The sequence below is a fragment of the Podarcis cretensis genome (assembly GCF_951804945.1).
Source record: "Podarcis cretensis genome assembly, chromosome: 10".
Classification (NCBI taxonomy): Eukaryota; Metazoa; Chordata; class Lepidosauria; order Squamata; family Lacertidae; genus Podarcis; species Podarcis cretensis.
Window position 1 is genome coordinate 41,881,241 of NC_137179.1, and position 22,137 is coordinate 41,903,377.

Genomic DNA, 22,137 nt, shown 5'->3' on the forward strand with positions numbered 1-22,137 from the left:
CTCCCACTCAGCCACCCTACAGCTGGGGGAAGGCAGTAGGTGGACCATTTGGGCAGCATGGAGCCTGCGTGCGCCCAAGCCACTGTGTCTCTCCCAGGAGAGATGCATGGCTTGGGTGCACTGCAGGCCCTGTGGTGACTGCCGCCTGGCATTTTGTCACCCCCCTCTGTGGTGACACCTGGGGCGAACCGCACCCACTGCACCTCCCTTACTCTGCCCCTGGGCCCAGGCCCAGGCTGATTGTAGAGAAATCTAACTTCTCCACTCTGGCTAGGAGCCTGTCTGCCCTTCTGCGCATAACCCAGGCCACTCCTACGCTCTTCTGCAAGGGATACGGGCAGGGGTACCAATACAGCTCTTTGCCAATGGCACAAAGCAGCTTAGGTATGCCTCTGATTTGCACATGCAAACAGAAGTTCAGATCAAATGGTTCTGATTTAACTGTTCGTAGGTAAGGGGATTGATCCTAGGCTCTTCCTTCTGCTCTCAGCACTGGCCTCCTCTGGGATGGGAAGCTTATTGTACATAGCACCATAGGATATATGCAGGTGAATTAGGACCAAGAGTTAAGTGCATTATATAATTCCTAATGCAAAAGAAAAATCCAAGCATACTCTGCGCAAGGAATGTAAACTTGTCAAGGACACAGGAATAGGGACCTTTCAAGAGACAGGAAGGTTATTACACCATTGCATAAGTTTTCTTCAAGTTGCAGACCACTAATAATGCAATATACTTGTGTACAAGAAACCTATGCAAGAGATCCATGCCTCAGTACTTTATTACGCAGAGATTCAAAATAGATTAATGGCAAAATAATTGTGTTGGTCTTTAAGATGCCACAATAATATGTTGTATTTGGTGCAACAGAATAACATAGCTAATTGGCTACCGCTTTGTGAGACGTATTTGAGTGATAGGTGCAGCCTTTGAGCCTAGCTGAAGTTCCATTCCAGCATGACATTCTCCCCTTCCCCCTCACTCAAGTTTTTTTTTTTGGTCTAAATTTTATAAGAAGCCATTTATTTATGTTGGCAATGGTGACTGGAGTTCATGTTGTCATACAGCATCAGCTTACTCTCTGGGTCAATCTGTTGAAAATCTATGGGGAATTACAGCTTGTTCAATAGAAAACCACAGAAATGAATGAGCAGACTAAAGGCTTAACTCATAAGCACCACAAGCACTTGCTAGGAATAACCAAGGAAGTAATTTTCAATGAGTTAAATGAGATTTTCATAGGTCTAACCCTTCAGGGACAGTACAGATCAATAATTCCTTATGAGAGGCCCTTACAATAGTCCCCCACCCAACCAATGTACTGGAGCTCAATATCAGGGCTTAAGACTACTTCATAACAGTCTAAGACATTCATACACAAAGACATTTTGAGCTGGCAGCCCTCTTGGCAATTTCTGAGCTTCATCTTTCCCACATTCAGAGGAGTGGTTTAAAAGGGGGGGACACAGCAACTGGCAATAATGTCAAATGCTGTTATTAAGACAGCACTGAGATTTTGACGTGATCCAGTGCATATGACTTTTAGTCTTCAGTGCTGTTGAGAGAAGGCACTGTTTTCGGGAATTTGTAGAAAATGTTTTTCATGCATTAAATACGCAGTTGCTACCTTGGCTACTGTTACTGATCTAGTCTAGACAACTCTGGTCAAAAAAACAACACCTCACATCACCAGCAGCCAATTATGTGGACTAGATAGCGAAGCAGCACGATGCTGTCATGACATGAGTAAGTTTTGCCACATGTTGTGGAGGAGGGAAGCTAGGAATAGAGCTGTCATTGTGAGCGGCAGCCTTGTTTTATCATACCGCGTAGTTCTCTAATTTTTATGAATTTATTCTAAATTAACTGGATGCTTTATAGGAAAGTCAGTTGTGTTGTAGTGCTTAGCATGTTGGACTAGCACTTGGAAACTGGGGTTAGTATCTCCACTGGTGACCTTAGACTAGTCACTACCTCACAGGGTTGTTGTGGAGATTAAATGAGGGAAGGACCATCTACAGCACCTTGAATTCCTTGGAGCAAAAGGTGGGTTATGAGTGGGGGAAATAAACAAACTGATAATAGTCAATCACCAATTGTTGTCCAAGAAAACTTCAATTTGAAGTTCTGACTATCAGAACAAATACTATTCTTGATATACAAAAGTCAGAATGTCTAATTTCATTGGGGGGGGGGGAGTACTTTTGTTTTCATTAGTACCAGCAATAATCATTCTCTTTTTATCTACCTGAAGGTGGCTTTCTACAGCTGCCTCACATGAAATTAGTTATTGGAAGATTACATATTGTTGTATAATGCAGATCAGCACAGGTTTGGCAGACCTCAAAAATAAATTATGTCCAGCTTTAACTGGATGTTTTCGAAATGAACTTCTGTAATTTCTGTTTGAATCCGCTCTGAGGGGTTATGCAGATGGCCTTTTCACACTGTAAACATGTATTATTTTTACTTGGGATCTACACATCTGTACAAGGAATGATTTTTATTGCAGCCATTTAAAATAGAGAAGTTGCAATGCCAACAATACTTCCTTTTCTCCCATCAATGTCCCACCACTGTGCAAACCTTCGTCTTTCAAAAAATTATCTTTTTGAGACCTGTGTACACCACTTTACTTCTTTGATTTGTGTTTTAAGGCAGCAAATAGGTTTCTAGCCACAGCAGGACTATCTCTTGCTCATCCCTGTAAGGGAATAGAATATTACATTGATATGGAGCAGTACTAGTATATAGCACTACTGAGAACATCTCAATTTTTCGGCCATCTGGGAAGACCCTGCATTGCCTATTGAGGATCATTTTACAGTACTAGAAGTTTCAAAATGTGCCTAAGGCACTGAGAGAGAGAGCAGTTTTATCAGATGAAAGCCAATAAAGCATAGTAAGTGAGCACAGCACACTAGAAACCACACAGGGGCTCTTCAGCCATGCAGTAACTTACTGGATGACAAATATCTCCTTGCGTCTAAAGAAAAAGGAGGAATATCTGGAAGCAAAACCCATTCAGAATTAAGTTTTCAAACAGGGACAAGAGTTCTTATTTAGGTAAAAGGTTGCATATATTAATTGATGTGTAGACTTTGAGAAAAGTGCAGAGCTTTAAATACAAAACCTATGAAACTTTCATGCTTTTCTCCTGAAGTAAACTACTAAACACAGAAAAAAAAAATGCCCAGAAGCAGACAGTATAAATCAACAGCTGTAACTCTGCCAGCCACATTCAGTTTGCGGCAGTGAAATTTTTGAGCAAAGTAATGTAAGCTACCCATCTTCAAGCTACATCATATGTTACATTAGGTGTCTGCTAACCCAGGCAGTTGAATTTGCATCAGAAACATGGATGAAAGTACAACTTGGCTTCATAATATGTAATTCCAGCCTTTCTATGGACCATCATTTGGGAGGCTACAGGTTTTCAAGGTGACATCTTTCATTTAGTTTTCTGTGACTTTAATAGGACATAGTAATTCTTGACACAATTAATCAGTCATTAAATTAGAACTCATTTCCTATAATATAATATTTATGTTTTTTCAAAACCTAAAATAACTAGGCTCTGTACACAAATTAAAATACAGGGGCTTTGATGGCAAACTGGACCACACAAACAATATTTGTGGTTTTTGTGGGTTTTTTTTTTTTTTAAATTGGAAAACCACTTCAGGTTTGGGGGTGGGGCATTGAAAGGGGATACTCAGAAAGCACAAATAGGGTTTGAGGCAACAAGGAGGAAATATTGCACACCACTAGTACTAGCTGTAAAAATCAGCCAATTTATGTGCAATGATCACACAGAAGACTAGTTCACAGCATAAGGTGAATGCACAGGAGTTGAGGACAGGGTAGAATTCCTTGTATCCTGTAGACATGATTGCTGCCACCAACATGAGCAAATACTTTGCCAAGTTATGTGAGCTCCAGAACTTGGGACACTAGGGCCTTTTTACAAGCGTGAGTTGAAGTACATTTCATTCACTGTTCTATCCGTAAACTTGTACAAGTCAAAATAGGTGGAGGGTCCAGCACACTGTGCTACCTTTCATGCGAGTTTGGCTCACAAAGACTCTGGGCTAGTCTCTCCTGAAGACAGGACAATAAGGGCTGAACTATATGGGAAGTTAACTGTGCAGTTCTGGCCTTGAGTGCAGGTCACCTTCCACCTCCACACTCAAAAACTGCCAGTGTGTGAGAGACGAGAACTGGGACCTTAGAATGGGGGTAGAGGAGCTTTACTTGCCATCCCGACTGAGGTCCAACCTGGCTAGTCCCCTTTCTCTCCTGCAATTTGCATTGAAAAAACGTCTGATTGAAATCAGAGGCACTTTTTTCCCCCAATGCAAATTGTTGGAATGAGCCCTCAGATCCAAATTAAGAGTGGGCAAATTGTTAAAACACCCCCTCCGCTGCACCTCTCATATTACGATTCCAGTGCAGATTAGAAATCCAACGCTGGCAATTTGTTGGGGGAAATCCATGCAAAGAAGTGCAAAAGTACCCACATAGGATCACGTGTAATTTGGCCCAAAATTATTTTGCAATTTGATCCAAAACCAATTCATGGTGAAGTATTTCTATTTAACTTGTTTAGTGTCACTAAACTCAGTGGAACTAATTCAGCATACATTCAAGTTCTCAGGCACAGATTCCTCTTTAGGTGGCACATTTTGATGTGTTACCTTAAGAACCCACACTCATGTTTTCCAATACACATTTCCTTGCATTGTGTCAAGGACCATGCACAAGCAAATGTAAAAAGAAAAAAGAAGAAGCCTTTTGGATATGGCATCTATAATGGCCCTGAGCTGTAGATTGGGATGTAATAACTTAATATGAACAATGTTCATGTTGTGTGTTGTGTCTTTGAACTGCAGTCTGCTCTTCTTCCAGGGAGCTCAGAGGGCTATACATTTTCACCTGCCCTATTTTATTCTAAAACAGTCCTGTGAGGTATATTAGACTGGCCCAAAGTAATTCAGTGAACTTTATGGCTGAGCAGGGATTTTAGCCCAGGGTTTTCCTGGTCCAGATTGAATGATCAATCCAGTACAGCACATTGGCTTTAGTGCTGACAGATTTTTGAAAGCTGGTCATGTAGCATAGGGTGACATGTTATCAAATGACTCTGAGTCAAAGTGAACAATCAGCTATATGCTCCACCGTATTAAGAGTGACTGCATATTAAGTCTTCAATAAAAGACTTAATGTCAAAACTACTCAGAGAGATTACATTTGTAATGATAAAAATAAACAAACAAGGAGCCAATGTTCTTGGCAGAATTATATAACGGTTTGCATTTTGGTCTTGTTCCAAAGTGGGGAAGAAAAAGTGATTTTCTGAATTCCTGAGAGAAGTGTCTGGAGGTCACCCTTTGAAAAAGGATCTTTGTGACCTGTGTAAATAAGAACACCACAAAACACTTCCAAACAAGTAAAAGGTCACAATGGGGTCATGACTGCAGACCCCCAGAACTACTGTTTTGCCTACGGAGTACGCCTACCGTGTAAATCTCTCATCCTTCATTTCCAGGTCTGCCACTGTGATCAACTGATCTAGTTTGAATTTGGTGTCAATAATTTCTGCATCCCGTGGAGAGTATGTGCCTCCTTCTTTTTGCTTTTGTCGAATTCTAAGACAAAAACCATAGGAGAATGAATGAGAAAGAATGTTCAGTATTTTTCCCAATTCACTGGACCTTTAATAAAGTATGTATTTATGCTTTCAAGGTGCTAGTAGTATGAAAACGAGAAGAAAGTTAAAAAGTCACAATCTGCAAATGCCAGTAATTGTTATCTATTTCTTGGCATTGCTGTTGTGATTTGTTACAGCATATTTCCTAGCATTTTTGCATATCAAATTAAGATAGATAAATTGAGATTTCTATTTTTCTGTGTAACCCAGGAAATTGGACTTTTAATCAAATTTAGCAGCATGATGACAAATTAAATATATTACCCACACACCCCAAAACATTACTTTACAAAAATTAACACCCCCCCATCTTATAATTCTTGCTGCTGCTACACAATCAGCTTCCTTGCTTGTAACAGTTCTATTGATTTCTTCTAACATTGACTCTCCTGTGTCATAGACCTGAATTGAGTAGAGGTCAACAGCAGTGACCACAATTCTGTTCAAGCTGATTTATACAGATTGAATTCAGTAAATAGTGAGGAAGGACCCTTAATTTTTCCAGTTCCTAACACTATTTCTACACTTCATAGAATCACAGAACTGTAGTGTTAGAAGGGACCCTGAAGATCATCTGGTCAAATTCCCTGCAATGCAGGAATATGCAACTGACCCATATGGGGATCAAACCTGTTTGTTTATAAACAAAGAAACAAATAAAAAGAATAAGACTTGAGTAAATCCATCTCCCAAAACACAGCTATACATTGCTATACTTCTCCAAAAACACAGCTATACATTGCTATACTTCTCTGATATGTCTTACTCCTGCTTTCCAATATGGGACCCAGTGGGGGGCAGAATTAATTAATTTCAATGAATGAGCAAGTTAAATTCAAGGATAATTCAGCAGAAACAAGTGGAGATGCACATACCTTGCAAAAGCATAAATTGCAGCCACAAGGAGAATTACAGATAGTATGCACAGTGTAACTGCAAGTATTATTTCTACAGCTCTTTCGGAAAGCCCATCACCTGTAATATGAAGGAAGCCCAATGGGAATTGAAACATTAAAGACAGACTATGATGGCAATACATGGCTTAGTTTTGTAAACACGTTTTATGCAAAGTGCTTCTGCTAAATTTGCCTAAGCGCACACCATCACAGATTTTAGCAGAGTCCAAAATGTTTTTATTTTAAGGATCGTCCACTGTCAATGTGATCACCACAGTTTCCCTAATGCAATTATATCAGTAGGGTTGTGCTGTGCAGAAGATTCAGGGTGGCTTATGGACAAACAAAAAATGTAAATGCACAAGTGCCCACCTTTCAAATTAATATCATGAGTTATTGCATGCTTGTAGCTCCTCAAAGGAAGCTGAGACAGGACACCAGTATGAGCATATAACTGGGAGGTTGCATAGTCCCAGTCTAAGCAAGACAGCAGTTAGTGGTGCTGCCACAGATGCACAAGGACTTTTTGCCTTTGATGTTATGAGCCATAGTTGCATCCTACAAAAGGTTTCTACAGCTCTGGTGAAAGACAGATGGGGAAAGACCATTCTGAGACACCCTAGGGGCTGTTTGAGCAGTTCTGAACATAACAAAACGGCGACATTACCTGCAAGTGACCCTGGGTGGGACCTTGCATGTTAAGCTGTCAAGCACCCCTTGCAACATCTGAAGAAGAACTTGTGTGAGATAGATGGGCAGGCTGTGAGGGGAACTGGAGCTGTGAAAATCAATGAAATCCTGCACCTTGATTTTTCTGTAGTGTGCATGCAAATGACATTCCCATAGCAACTGGGACACGGCCACAGGTTTAGCATGGCTGTTGTTTTTGCACAAGTCGTACAGAAAACTTGGTAATGCTACAGTAAGAAAGCATAGTGACTTCCCTTTACCTAAAGTTTTGATGGGATCAGAGTAGTCTGAATCTGTAAATTGTCCTTTTATATTTGTAGCTCTGAACTTAAATCTGCAAGAGAAATATAAATAAGTTAGAGAACAGGAACTACCATGGCCAGACCAGTGATTCTTCTCACACAGAATTTATACTGTATCTAGAAGCACCCAGAACAAATTCCAAGGCAAAATGAATCAAAGTCATTTACAACTTACAAGTTACAGGTTTGGGGATATTTATTTATAGGTGTGTGCTGCTTTTCCCAAACTGGTCTGCAATTACCGGTAATATCCTTAATATTATGTGTTCCTTGACTGAATGGAGGAGGCCAGCAGAGGGGCATACATAGGGCTCCCATTCCCCATAATAGCTGATTTGTTATGTAGGTCTCAATCATACCCTTCTAAAAAGATATGGAATGCAGGTCACACATACTTGCAAGAGTGGGGTCTAAGATCCATTTGTGTTATCTTCTTAAAGGAGGAGGTCAGTTAATACTTGGATTAGGAGAAATTTTGCTCTGAGATAAGATCTCTGTTGTCTGCCTGTCTCTGTTTTAGCACAAAAATGTCTCCAATAACTTACAGAAAGTGATCCATGTCTGGATGCTTGAGGTACAGCTTACACATACTGCTAAGTCCAATGATAGCTAACCAATGGTTTGGTTTGCTTAGGGTTTCATCTGAACTTAGGCAAACCTACTAGCTTGCTAACTGCCCATCCCATGTTCTGGTAAACAAACAAAAAGCACTGCAAGGCCCCCATGCTCTAGACATTTTTATTTTATTTTATAATATTTATTAAATTTTAGTTTAACAATAAAATACATAGATAATAACACAATCTTTTCCAAAATCCACATTTCATATTCATCTTTGGACTTCCTCACAACCCTTGTTCCTGCTTTCTAAACTCATAAATTTTACCAGCAAATTATTAACTTGGTTTAATTCATATAGTATAATTTTCCAATATTAATATCTCAAATTTTGGGATTTAACATACTCTTATTGAAACTTAATCATAAAATGTTACTTATCCAAAATTTATCTTTTCGTCTTCCAATTATTAAATTTAAATTTATATTCTTTATAACTAGTTTGTTGAAGCCATGTTTTTGCTAATCTTACATCTTTCTTAACATTCATACAATTTACAATATTTTTGTAGATAGTCCTTAAATTTCTTCCAGTCTTCCTCCACCAGTTCTTCTCCCAGGTCTCAGATTCTGCCAGTCATCTCCGCCAATTCCATATAGTCTATCAGTTGCATCTGCCATTCTTCCAGTGTGGGTAATTCTTGAGTTTTCCAGCTTTTAGCGATGAGTATCCTTGCTGCTGTTGTAGCATACATAAAAAAGATTCGATCCTTCTTTTGCACGCTCTGATCAACAATGCCTAAGAGAAAGGCCTCTGGTTTCTTAAGGAAGGTATACTTAAATACCTTTTTCAGTTCATTATAAATCATTTCCCAGAAAACCTTCACTCTAGGGCAAGTCCACCAGAGGTGAAAGAATGTTCCTTCAGCTTCTTTACACTTCCAACATTTATTATCAAACACATGGTATATCTTTGCAAGCTTGACTGGAGTCATGTACCACCTATATATCATTTTCATAATGTTTTCTTTCAAGGCATTACATGCCGTAAATCTCAAACCTGTGGTCCATAACTTTTCCCAGTCAGCAAACATGATGTTATACCCTATGTCCTGTGCCCATTTTATCATGGCTGATTTGACCGTTTCATCCTGTGTATTCCATTTTAACAGCAAGTTATACATTCTTGAAAGTATCTTAGAGCTGGGTTCTAACAGTTCTGTTTCTAACTTTGATTTTTCCACCTGGAATCCTATCTTTTTGTCCAACTTAAAAACTTCTTTAATCTGAGCATAATGCAGCCAATCTCGCACTTTATCTTTTATTTTCTCCATACTCTGCAACCTCCCCATGCTCTAGACATTTTCATAGTTCACAGAAAAGGGATGGCAGGTATAAAAAACAGACAACTTTCTAATTTTCTGCAGCTAATTTTGTTGCAGCTAATATTGCCACTTTTTAAATGGGCCTTAAAAGAATGGCCCATGTCTTTGTCCTAATATTCTGCTATTTGCTTATTATCCATTATATAGATAGAAAAATTGAGTAATATACTTACAAGTACTGTCTCCTGGGCTTCAGTGGGCCATTACAGATTTTTTCTTCACTGCCTGGTATCATACATGTACTATCCGCCCCAATTACATATACATCATCTTTGCTGCTCAGCCCTTCATTTCCTTCTGTACATGGTGGGTTTGGAAAGCCCTCATTTACAAAATACGGTCTTGGTTTTCTGAAGTAGGCATCATACCACTTGGTTACATTGCCATCATGCTGAGCTAAAGTAAGAAAAAAAGAATGATATTTTATATTCTGAATACATCACAAAATAAAATTGGTATCTGAAGAAGTGGTATCTGAAGAAGTGTGCATGCACACAAAAGCTCATACCAATAACAAACTTAGTTGGTCTCTAAGGTGCTACTGGAAGGAATTTTTTTATTTTGTTTTGACTACGGCAGACCAACACGGCTACCTACCTGTAACTATAATAAAATTAGATAGTCAAATAATTCTGTGAACATATTCTATGGAATAGAAAAAGACACAGAACTGTGTAACTTCATTTATCTTCCTATGGAAAAAAAGTACAACTTCTGTCTATAAAATCTGCAAGATAGATTGAACGAATACAATTCATTTTAAAATGTAAAGTACAAAGTAATGTTGAAACGTTGCTTCAACAATGTAAAGAAACTGACAGAATTATATTAAGTTCTATCCTGGGCAGCAATGGAGAGGCCCAGAACCCATGAAGACTAGAAAGATTGCTCTTTCCCTTGGCACCCCCTGTCCCTGGGCCCTGGCTCCCTCCTCTCATTCCTGTATTCAGAGCTCCTGCTTCAAGAATAGGAGGGGGAGATATAAGGAGCAAGTAGTCACTCAGTAGGGACGCAGGTGGCGCTGTGGGTTAAAGCCTCAGCGCCTAGGGCTTGCCGATCGAAAGGTCGGCGGTTCGAATCTCTGCGGCGGGGTGCGCTCCCGTTGCTTGGTCCCAGCGCCTGCCAACCTAGCAGTTCGAAAGCACCTCCGGGTGCAAGTAGATAAATAGGGACTGCTTACCAGCGGGAAGGTAAACGGCGTTTCCGTGTGCAGCTCTGGCTCGCCAGAGCAGCGATGTCACGCTGGCCACGTGACCCGGAAGTGTCTCCGGATAGCGCTGGCCCCTGGCCTCTTAAGTGAGATGGGTGCACAACCCCAGAGTCTGTCAAGACTGGCCCGTACGGGCAGGGGTACCTTTACCTTTACCTTTTAGTCACTCAGGAAATCAGATGGCACCATGCTCTGCTGACCTGAGGCATCTTTCTTTCCTTTACATTGAAAGGGCCTCATCAGCAGTGCCCTCCAGCCTACCAAACTCCCTCTCTACGTATGCATAATAGGCCTCATAAGCACCAGCCTTCAAAAAAAGCCCCAGAAGGCCAATTTTTCCCAGTTGGCTTTTAGTTAGGATGATTTTAAGGTGCCTACTGTTTTAGACCCCTTCATGGATCACTGCCTTGCCGTGGCGAAGGGGCTTGAAGAACTCAGAGAAACTATGAACTATGCCGAGCAGGGCACCCAAGATGAACAGGTCATAGTGGAGAGTTTTGACCAAACGTGATCCACCTGGAGGAGGAACCGGCAAGCCACTCCAGTATCCCTGCCAAGAAAACTCCATGGACAAAGACAACAGGCATATAAAAGTTATGACGCTGGAAGATGAGCCCCTCAGGTCGGAAGGCGTCCAACATGCTACTGGGGAAGAGCGGAGGGCAAGTACAAGTAGATCCAGAGCTGATGAAGCGGCTGGGCCAAAGCCGAAAGGACGCTCAGTTGCGGATATGCCTGGAAGCGAAAGGAAAGTCCAATGCTGTAAAGAAAAATATTGCATAGGAACCTGGAATGTAAGAACCATGAACATGGGTAAGTTGGAGGTGGTCAAAAATGAGATGGCAAGAATAAATATTGACATCCTGGGCATCAGTGAACTAAAATGGACGGGAATGGGCGAATTTAGTTCGGATGACCATCATATCTACTACTGTGGGCAAGAAACCCGCAAAAGAAATGGAGTGGCCCTCATAGTCAACAAAAGAGTTGCGAAAGCAGTACTGGGTTGCAATCTCAAAAATGACAGAATGATCTCGATACGAATCCAAGGCAGACCTTTTAACATCACAGTAATCCAAGTTTATGCACCAACTACTGGTGCTGAAGAAACTGAAATTGACCAATTCTATGAAGACTTACAACACCTTATAGAAGTGACACCAAAGAAGGATGTTCTTCTCATTATAGGAGATTGGAATGCTAAAGTAGGGAACCAAGAGATAAAAGGAACAACTGGCAAGTTTGGCCTTGGAGAGCAAAATGAAGCAGGGCAAAGGCTAATAGAGTTCTGTCAAGAGAACAAGCTGGTCATCACAAACACACTTTTCCAACAACACAAGAGACGACTCTACACGTGGACATCACCAGATGGGCAGCATCGAAATCAGATTGATTATATTCTCTGCAGCCAAAGATGGAGAAGCTCGATACAGTCAGCAAAAACAAGACCTGGAGCTGACTGTGGCTCAGATCATCAGCTTCTTATAGCAAAATTCAAGCTTAAACTGAAGAAAGTAGGAAAAACCACTGGGCCGGTAAGATACAATCTAAATCAAATCCCTTATGAATACACAGTGGAAGTGAGGAACAGGTTTAAGGATTTAGATCTGCTGGACAGAGTGCCTGAAGAACTATGGATGGAGGCTCGCAACATTATACAGGAGGCAGCAACGAAAACCATCCCAGTGAAAAGGAAATGCAAGAAAGCAAAGTGGCTGTCCAACGAGGCCTTACAAATAGCGGGGGAGAGAAAGCAAGCAAAATGCGAGGGAGATAGAGAAAGATACAGGAAATTGAATGCAGATTTCCAAAAAATAGCAAGGAGAGATAAGAAGGCCTTCTTAAATGAGCAATGCAAAGAAATAGAGGAAAACAACAGAATGGGAAGAACCAGAGATCTGTTCAAGAAAATTGGAGATATGAAAGGAACATTTCGTTCAAAGATTACCATAATAAAGGACAAAAGTGGTAAGGACCTAACAGAAGCAGAAGACATCAAGAAGAGGTGGCAAGAATACACAGAGGAATTATACCAGAAAGATATGGATGTCTCGTACACCCCAGGTAGTGGGGTTGCTGACCTTGAGCCAGACATCCTGGAGAGTGAAGTTAAATGGGCCTTAGAAAGCACTGCAAATAACAAGGCCAGTGGAAGTGATGGTATTCCAGCTGAACTATTTAAAATTTTAAAAGATGATGCTGTTAAGGTGCTACACTCAATATGCCAGCAAGTTTGGAAAACTCAGCAGTGGCCAGAGGATTGGAGAAGATCAGTCTACATCCCAATCCCAAAGAAGGGCAGTGCCAAAGAATGCTCCAACTACCGCACAATTTCACTCATTTCACACGCTAGCAAGGTTATGCTTAAAATTCTACAAGGAAGGCTCAAGCAGTATGTGGACCGAGAACTCCCAGAAGTGCAAGCTGGATTTAGAAGAGGCAGAGGAACCAGAGACCAAATTGCAAACATGCGCTGGATTATGGAGAAAGCTAGAGAGTTCCAGAAAGACATCTACTTCTGCTTCATTGACTATGCAAAAGCCTTTGACTGTGTCGACCACAGCAAACTATGGCAAGCTCTTAAAGAAATGGGAGTGCCTGATCACCTCATCTGTCTCCTGAGAAATCTCTATGTGGGACAAGAAGCTACAGTTAGAACTGGATATGGAACAACTGATTGGTTCAAAATTGGGAAAGGAGTACGACAAGGCTGCATTTTGTCTCCCTGCTTATTTAACTTATATGCAGAATTCATCATGCGAAAGGCTGGGCTGGATGAATCCGAAGCCGGAATTAAGATTGCCGGAAGAAATATCAACAACCTCAGATATGCAGATGACACAACCTTGATGGCAGAAAGTGAGGAGGAATTAAAGAAGCTTTTATTGAGGGTGAAAGAGGAGAGCGCAAAATATGGTCTGAAGCTCAACATCAAAAAAACGAAGATCATGGCCACTGGTCCCATCACCTCCTGGCAAATAGAAGGAGAAGAAATGGAGGCAGTGAGAGATTTTACTTTCTTGGGCTCCATGATCACTGCAGATGGTGACAGCAGCCACGAAATTAAGAGACGCCTGCTTCTTGGGAGGAAAGCAATGACAAACCTAGACAGCATCTTAAAAAGTAGAGACATCACCTTGCCAACAAAGGTCCGTATAGTAAAAGCTATGGTTTTCCCAGTAGTGATGTATGGAAGCGAGAGCTGGACCATAAAGAAGGCAGATCGCCGAAGAATTGATTCCTTTGAATTATGGTGCTGGAGGAGACTCTTGAGAGTCCCATGGACTGCAAGAAGAACAAACCGATCCATTCTTAAGGAAATCAGCCCTGAGTGCTCACTGGAAGGACAGATCGTGAAGCTGAGGCTCCAATACTTTGGCCACCTCATGAGAAGAGAAGACTCCCTGGAAAAGACCCTGATGTTGGGAAAGATGGAGGGCACAAGGAGAAGGGGACGACAGAGGACGAGATGGTTGGATAGTGTCTTCGAAGCTACAAACATGAGTCTGACCAAACTGCGGGAGGCAGTGGAAGACAGGAGGGCCTGGCGTGCTCTGGTCCATGGGGTCACGAAGAGTCGGACACGACTAAACGACTAAACAACAACAACAACAACTGTTTTAGAACAGTGGTTTCAGTCCATTAGTTTAAAATTGTTTGACTGTTTTATGCTGGACTGTAAACTGTTTTAATTTGTTGTTACTGCTCCTTGTTTGTGAAACCTGCGTTTCTGTTTTGTTTCATTTTGCAAGCTGCCTAGAAAGGACCTTGCCCAATAGCAAGGATGTGCAAACTCAGCCCCAGAGGCCAAATGCACCCCCAGGCCTATCTCTGGGCCCCTTGGGACTCTCCCCAGACCCAGCTGTACCCTTCACTTGCTGTGCATCATTAACAGCTTGAGTGCTTTTGCCTGGCTGGAATGTGTCCTTGAACTGTGATATTGCCTCTTGCTTGCCTGGATGGAGGATAGAGAGAGATGCACAAAATTAACATTCAATGCTTTGCTGACTTCTATCCTCCATCCAGGCATGTAGCTTCTGGTTGACTGCCCAGAGACAAATGTGGCCCTCGGTTCTATAGGGTGGGCTAGAAATCTTGTAATTGTGTGTGTGTACACACACACACACACACACACACACACACACACACACACATTTTCCAGATTTTGGCACATGAAAAGTCCATAAAACATAGATTAACGTTTGTTCTGTGCCCAGAAAGCACAGGTCGGAGTGGTTTTTCTTTCCTTGCCCCGCTGCTTTCCCCCAGAAAGCACTAAATCGGAGCAAATGTTAATTTGGAGAAAAACCAATTGATGATTGCTCCGATTAAGCAGTAAAGATCAGGTTTCGCTGGGAGAAAGCGGTGGGGTAAATGCAAATCTGGATGAGCCCTAAGCCTGCACATTCAAATAAAACAAAAGGACAGAACAAAGTAGAAAAAAATGAACATCCCTATCTTTACATTTAAGGGGAAAATATTTCTATACCTCCAGCTTCTGCAACAAGAATTTGTATTTTCTTGATGGGCCCATGGTCATCATTATAATAGCAAACCGGCATACGAATAGTAATTGTTGTAGCAGTGACGAGCATTCCACTGGTATCATAAACGGGCACTGGCTTTTTACTAGGCCTTGGTGGTTCTGTTTTGAGACAAATATATGTTGTGATGCTGTTCTGTTCAACAGTATTTTTACATCTACTACTGAGTCAAGTAGTTTTCTACTTAATTAAAATCCCCTTGATGAGGGCTTCCAGATGGGAGCTGAATATTGCAAAGAAGTCATTAAGATATTGCGAACAGGTTGTTTCCTCCAGAATGGGTAAATCTAGATTAAATGGGGGATGATGACACATGCTGGCATTTTAATACAAATAATATTGTGTGAACCATAAAAAAACTCACATGCATGAGGAGCACTGATCCCATTACAAACACCCAATATTGTTTGAATAGTTCAGTTATATAAACCCATGAACCAAGGCAGCAGACCATTCAGAACTTCACCACAGCAGCCACCAAAATTGCTATTCAAATGGTTCCTCCTTTCATCCCTTTTTTTTAAGGATGGCAAGGTAAGGGCAATTGCCCCTTGCAGGATTGAAAAAGCGGTTGGAGCTATAGGATGATTATGCTATAAAATCAGAGGTGGACAATTCCTCCCCCCCCCCATTAATGGCCACATCAGTTGAAGGCAATCTCTTGGGGGCCACATGACAGCTTGGTGTAGGCTGGGGAGGTGGTATTAAGCATGGCCAGAGATATCCCACACTCTATAAAATCTCAAGAGATAAAAAAAATTTGGTGTGTCTTATATACATTTCTGAATTCCTGGGCCACTCCCACTCCCAACGTTATTGGCTGTCTAAGCTTCCAAGCTGCGAATCATGACTCTGTGTTTAAGGGCCAATGGCAGAGGCCCAAATCCTGAAATGTTCTGTGATTGGATATCGTGTATCGAATCAGAACACGGGGGCTCAGAATCCTTAGTCCAGACTTAAGCTCAGGCAAAAACAGACCACAGAATACATAATAGTGTGGAGTATTGATATGAGAGAGAGTGTGTGTGTGTGCATATGGGGCTGCAGTGGTGACTGGTGGGGCTGAACATGTGGGGCGCTCCTGTCTTCTGAAAGCAGTACTGCTGCTTACCTCAAATATTTCAGGTCAAATACTTATGGTGTATTTGGACAAAAAAACATGGTACTTTTTTTTAGCTTTGGTTCTTAAATACAAATAAACATATTAAATCCTTCTAGAGCAAACTGAAAAAACCTCTAATGCAAATTGCCCGATTCAAAATAAAAATTTCCCAGAAAACTCACAGCATAATGTTATAGGTAGAAAATATTAAAATAATGTACATTCCTATATGATCATAATTACTTGGACATGCATCTCACTGGTTTCAATGGGACATAATTCTTAGTAAAGCTGCTTATGATTGCAGCCTTAATGTAAATGATAAATATATCAATTTAGCATCATGGCTTCTTTTCCAAAACCTAATATTAATTTACCTTAGCTACATCACAGGTACTGCTCAAAATTAATGCAAATAATTAATATAACTCAAGTTAGCATGAGGATGGGAATGGGAAACAGTTGATAACACCATCTAGGACTGTGGTTCCCAACACGCCCCATGGGGGCAACTTGATTTTTAAGGGGGGCAATTTGAGAATGAGTTATTAACAGTTAATGGCCTTTTAGGCTTCCTCCATGTGAATAAGAATTATATGTCACAGGGGGTGAGTATCAGGATTTTAGAGATGCTTAAGTGGGGCATGGCCAAAAAAAAAAGGTTGGGAACCACTGACCTAGGATGTGCGTAAGAGAATAGTTTTGGTTTGTTTTTTAAAAAAACAAGCTGACCACGTTTCTTTTGCATTATCTTTATTTTAAAACTATGAAATCATTACATGAACCTACCTTTAATGTCTGTTGTGATTTTAAGTTGGATCTTTGGCCCTGCACCAGCACCATTTATTGCATAAACCTAAATAAAAATGTTTAAATTATATATATTTTCCTATATCTCAGTCTGTTTACCTTAATCATAATAGACCTACATTAACTTGGACTTATTTCATGCATGTACACACACGGGGTGTGTGTGGAAGAGTATTTAAATTCTACTTGAGTAAAGTAAGACTTTGACACTTCACTGAAATCAGTGGGGCTTACTTCTAAGGGTACAGGTCAAGACTGACCCTATATTATTTTGCTGACTACTATGCATTAATTGCATGTAGTGTGATAGATACCGGTATATATATACACACAAACATAATAATTGGAAATCAAGTCATGCATTAATTAATAACTTTTAAACCACTCCACAGTAAAGTGCTCTGGCTTAGCTTTACTACTGATTGTGTTAAAGAAAGAGACACAAAGTTCAACTTACACTGATATTATATGTATGTCCCCCTTTTAGTCCCTCTATCAAAGCAGTGACTGACTTGTTTGTCCTGTCAATAACACTTAAATTATAGATCTGGAAGACTGTTGGGTCATCTTCTTTGTATACCATTGCCTGATACACTTGAATATTTCCACTGTGTTCAGATGGTGATATAAACGTCACTTGAAATTTTGTTACTTCATCGGGTATCTTCTGAAATGTTATGTTGTTAAGTGGGTCTCTGGGCACTGAAAGAATGTTCAACGATTTGTTTTTAAAATTACAATTATATTTATTTATTTGCTATATTTATATTTCAGCTACGTTTGGATCTCAGTTTACATGTACATCTAAACTCACATGTGATTTTGGACACGTTGGTCTTGCAATTGCTCTTTTTTAGGTTTCGGTTAAAAACAAACCACAAGCCTTAGGAGTCTTTGCAAAAAATGCAAATACTAGTATACATCCAGCTTCTAAAACATTGCAGAGGAAAAGATTTAAGCTGCATTCAGATGTGGGGTTTATTGCATTAGTTTTACTGATTATAATGGCAGCTTCTGCCCTGATTTCAAATGTGCCTTTTATACTGCCGTACCTTTGTTTTTTGTTACGGCAGAGTGGCATTCACAAATCTGAGACCAGTAAAGAACTTCAAGCATCCTTTTCAACTTCAGTGCCCATTAAAGACTATGTGCAGAAACCCAACTCATCATTCCTTTCCCCTGAAATTGCATCCCAAGTGCCTCGCTTACCACTGCTTAGGGATGTCACTTTTATGAGCAGTGGCTATATGCCTTTAGCAAGGACATAACAGGCAGAAGTTAAGAGGAGAAGCTGTTTCATAGTAGTGATGGCTGTTCCAGAGTTACTATGGCCGAAAGGAATGGTGGTATTTCCTGATATCATAAACTTCATTTACAACATAGAAAAATTAATTGCTTCACATTTTCTTTTTCCAAAGAGATACTAAGAACAACAACAAAAAGGAAACAGCTTACCTGCTTCAAAAGTGGAAACAATGACTGCAGGGCTAGATTTGCCTTCAATATGTGCAGCATGGATATCTCCAGTAAAAGCAGTGACCACTACGGAATACCTTGTAAATGCCCTTAAACCTGAAACATCAAGGTTTTTATCCTCATCGTTTGTTTTGACGAATGAAGCTTTATAGTCATCAGTATCTACCTATACAAAGCAAAAATAAACAAACAAAATTAGGGCAATATTTAACAGAATGGTGTAGCATTATGGCATATAGGCAATACAGTGGTACCTCGGGTTAAGTACTTAATTCGTTCCAGAGGTCCGTTCTTAACCTGAAACTGTTCTTAACCTGAAGCACCACTTTAGCTAATGGGTCTCCTGCTGCTGCTGTGCCGCCGGAGCACGAGGTACAGTGGTACCTCGGGTTACATACGCTTCAGGTTACATACTCTTCAGGTTCCAGACTCTGATAACCCAGAAATAGTACCTCGGGTTAAGAACTTTGCTTCAGGATGAGAACAGAAATCGTGGTCCGGCGGCGCAGCAGCAGCAGGAGGCCCCATTAGCTAAAGTGGTCTTCAGGTTAAGAACAGTTTCAGGTTAAGTACGGACCTCTGGAACAAATTAAGTACTTAACCCAAGGTACCACTGTATGTCATGAAATGGAAAGCCGGGTTACCATCTACCTGCTGTTTCTCATTTAAAACTGCAATGAATATATAGCTAGCCTGCATTTGTGGTGTTCTGAACTGGAGAGTCTTGCTTTTCCTTACTCGGGAATCTGTAAGAACACCCTCATGCTGCCCTTTGATGTGGGGTGTATGAAAAGGAACTCTGTCCTTTCCATAGAGTGCCACCAGTAACTGTATGTTGTTGCAAGAGGAAAACTAGATCGTATGCGGAAAACTCAGAAAGCTGTTGTTGTCACTGAGTGTTCCTGAACTGCATAGGATAAACCACCATGTGACCCTACCTCGTGCTTCTGGTGTCAAAACAACAGCACCAGAAGACACAAGCAAATCCCAAGAACTAAGCAGCAGTAAAAAATAGCTCAGCCAACAAATGAGTAAATATAATCTGATATAAAATCCTTTCTTTGTGACTATCCTTCCTCATGCACCAATTTTGTTTATCTGTGATGCAACAGAAAATAAGAAGTATGAATCTCTACACTCGCAATCCCCAGTGGGTCAAGTGTGCAGTAGATGCAGCTGCTAACACATTAAGGTAGGTCAAACATATATTTTCTTTGACAGATGTGCCTTAGTATCCCCACTGAGAGTTAACCTTAACTAAAGATTCTGATCTACTAAACAGACACTCATTTCCTGGGATGACCATCAAGAAACAGTACTGAACTCTTTTGACCCCTCCCAAGTGGCACTTTTATTCGCAATGGCCTGGTTAAAAACCATAGTTTATTGGCTCAATGAGAATGAGCATTATGCTCATGGTGCGGGCTGCTCAAGCTAGAGCTGTAGCATGGGCAGGACTGGGGGCGGGGAGGCATCACCCTGGGCGCAGTTTTTTTGGAGACATACCCTGTCAGGACGTCATGAGCTGTCGCGTACTTCTCACGCCACCCTCCAGCTGCAGGGCAGGTGAGAAGGACACAACAGGCATGTGCCCTGCCAGCCCTGCGCCACTTTTATGAGTCTCACAAAGTGGCGCTGGACCCACAGGACACCATGAGTGTGTCCTTCAAATGGCCAGGCTCACCACTGCATGGCTGGGCAGGCAGCACAGGGCGAGCCCCAATTTGCTCAAGTGGATGGGGGTCATTCTGGCAGTGCTCCCACCCTGGCAGCTAGCAGGAAACATTTCACTGCTGGCTCAAGTACTCTAGTACCATTCCTTCCTTGCTGCACTGTGAATGAAACAAGCCAAAGTCTAGCTTGGATCATCCAAACCCAGACTTGTGGTTTCCCCCCCCCCAAAAAAAACCAAAAAAACAAGGAGCCCGGGTTTGCACAACACAAAAAAATCTGATTCCTGTTTCATTCACAGTGCTGCATTGGCAGCAGGAGTGGTAGAAAAGAACTGAGTGTACACAACAGGCAACGGCTGTAAACTGGTAGCTCATTTCCCCTGGAGCAGATTAAAGCTGTTGCATTTTCATCCATCCCTTCCACTGGAGAAAAAAATACTGATTTGAACAAGTATATTCAGGTTAAGAAGATATTGCTGGGGGAAGGGGGGGGCAGTGCAGGGAACAGAGAGTTGAGACCAGATGAACAAGTTATAAATTCCTGCTCAGTATGGAAACATAGCGGGTGGCCTCAGTCCTGCAGCCCCCCCCAAAAAAAAAAAACCACACAAAAAAACAGCAATGAGAGGGAGAAGTGGCTGAAAAAAGCAGATAAATTCCAAAAGAATGATAAATAATAATAATAATAATAAGGCACTGTTTTCTGTTCACCAGACCTTAATAAGGTTCTGCACAATGCAGATAAAAATTGGCCGGATCAGGTTCTTTAGGAATAATTTACTTGCAAGCTCAAAAGAAGGCTAAAACAACTGTAACTTCCGTATATCAGCATAGTAAAAAATATTTTAAAATATACAGAATAGGGAAGATTTGGCTTTTGTTTTAAAAACAGTCTTAAAGTTTTTACATCTACAATGAAAGTCTCACTAACTAACTAAAATGTTAACATGGGAATTTTGCTGAATACAGCTTGTTTTTGGACCCTGAAGCAGTAACTCTGTTTCCCTAAAGAGTAACAAAATTTTATTCCAGGATTTTCACTACAGACAGATGGATAGTTTTATTGAAGCAGCGGTGGACCTGTCTATATAGACTTCACACCTGTAGGTACTGATCACATAGAAGACAGTGCTTAACAAGAAACCATTCTTTAAAAATAAAGCTATATACTCAGTGCTTTTTTCCCTGAGGGTTCTCAAGGGTACGCAGTACTGGTACCTTTTTTGCTAGAATAAAAGCACTGGTTAAAACTGTGGCACTTACCGTTAACAACTTCATGGTGAGTACCAGTACTTTTTTTCTAGCACCCCATATATCCCTCCACAATGGTACCTTGGTTCTCAAACTTAATCCATTCCAGGAGTCCGTTCAACTCCGGAAAACCATTAAAAAACCAAGGCATGGCTTCCAATTGGTTGCAGGAGCTCAATCAGAAGCTGTGGAAGCTGCACTCAATCCGAAGCTGTGGAAGCCACATCAGATGTTCGGCTTCCGAAAAATGTTCGCAAACCGGAACACTCACTTCTGGGTTTGTGGCATTCAGGAGCCTATTTGTTTGGGAGCCAAGTCATTTGAGTACCAAGGTACCATTGTACTGGCATATATGACTTGCTTTTTCTGCATTGTCCTATCTGTGACTACACATCTTCTCCAGCTATAGATGATCACGAGCTTAGATTGCTGGTCCTTCTGACTAACTGTACCACCTTGCAATGTTTCCCTCACCACAAGTTTCCCTCGTAATGTTTCCCTCAGCATTCAGGAGAAGAACTTTCAAGATA

At 41.1% G+C, this 22,137-nt stretch overlaps 1 protein-coding gene across 3 annotated transcripts in view; it reads right to left on the bottom strand.

Annotated features, from left to right (window-relative positions):
• Positions 1-22,137, bottom strand: part of PTPRQ (protein tyrosine phosphatase receptor type Q) — a 108,272-nt gene that overhangs the window by 19,910 nt on the left and 66,225 nt on the right. For 2 of the 3 annotated variants that reach the window (XM_079991791.1, XM_079991790.1), the window contains exons 46-53: positions 18,663-18,849; positions 17,665-17,909; positions 17,187-17,253; positions 15,241-15,396; positions 9,715-9,937; positions 7,557-7,630; positions 6,586-6,685; positions 5,520-5,648 (exon numbers count right to left, since the gene is read on the bottom strand). In XM_079991791.1, the coding sequence (XP_079847917.1) occupies positions 5,520-5,648; positions 6,586-6,685; positions 7,557-7,630; positions 9,715-9,937; positions 15,241-15,396; positions 17,187-17,253; positions 17,665-17,909; positions 18,663-18,849 (1,181 nt within the window). Of the gene's footprint in view, positions 1-2,962; positions 3,008-5,519; positions 5,649-6,585; positions 6,686-7,556; positions 7,631-9,714; positions 9,938-15,240; positions 15,397-17,186; positions 17,254-17,664; positions 17,910-18,662; positions 18,850-22,137 lie in introns of all 3 variants that reach the window. The other variant, XM_079991789.1, reaches the window with a different exon arrangement.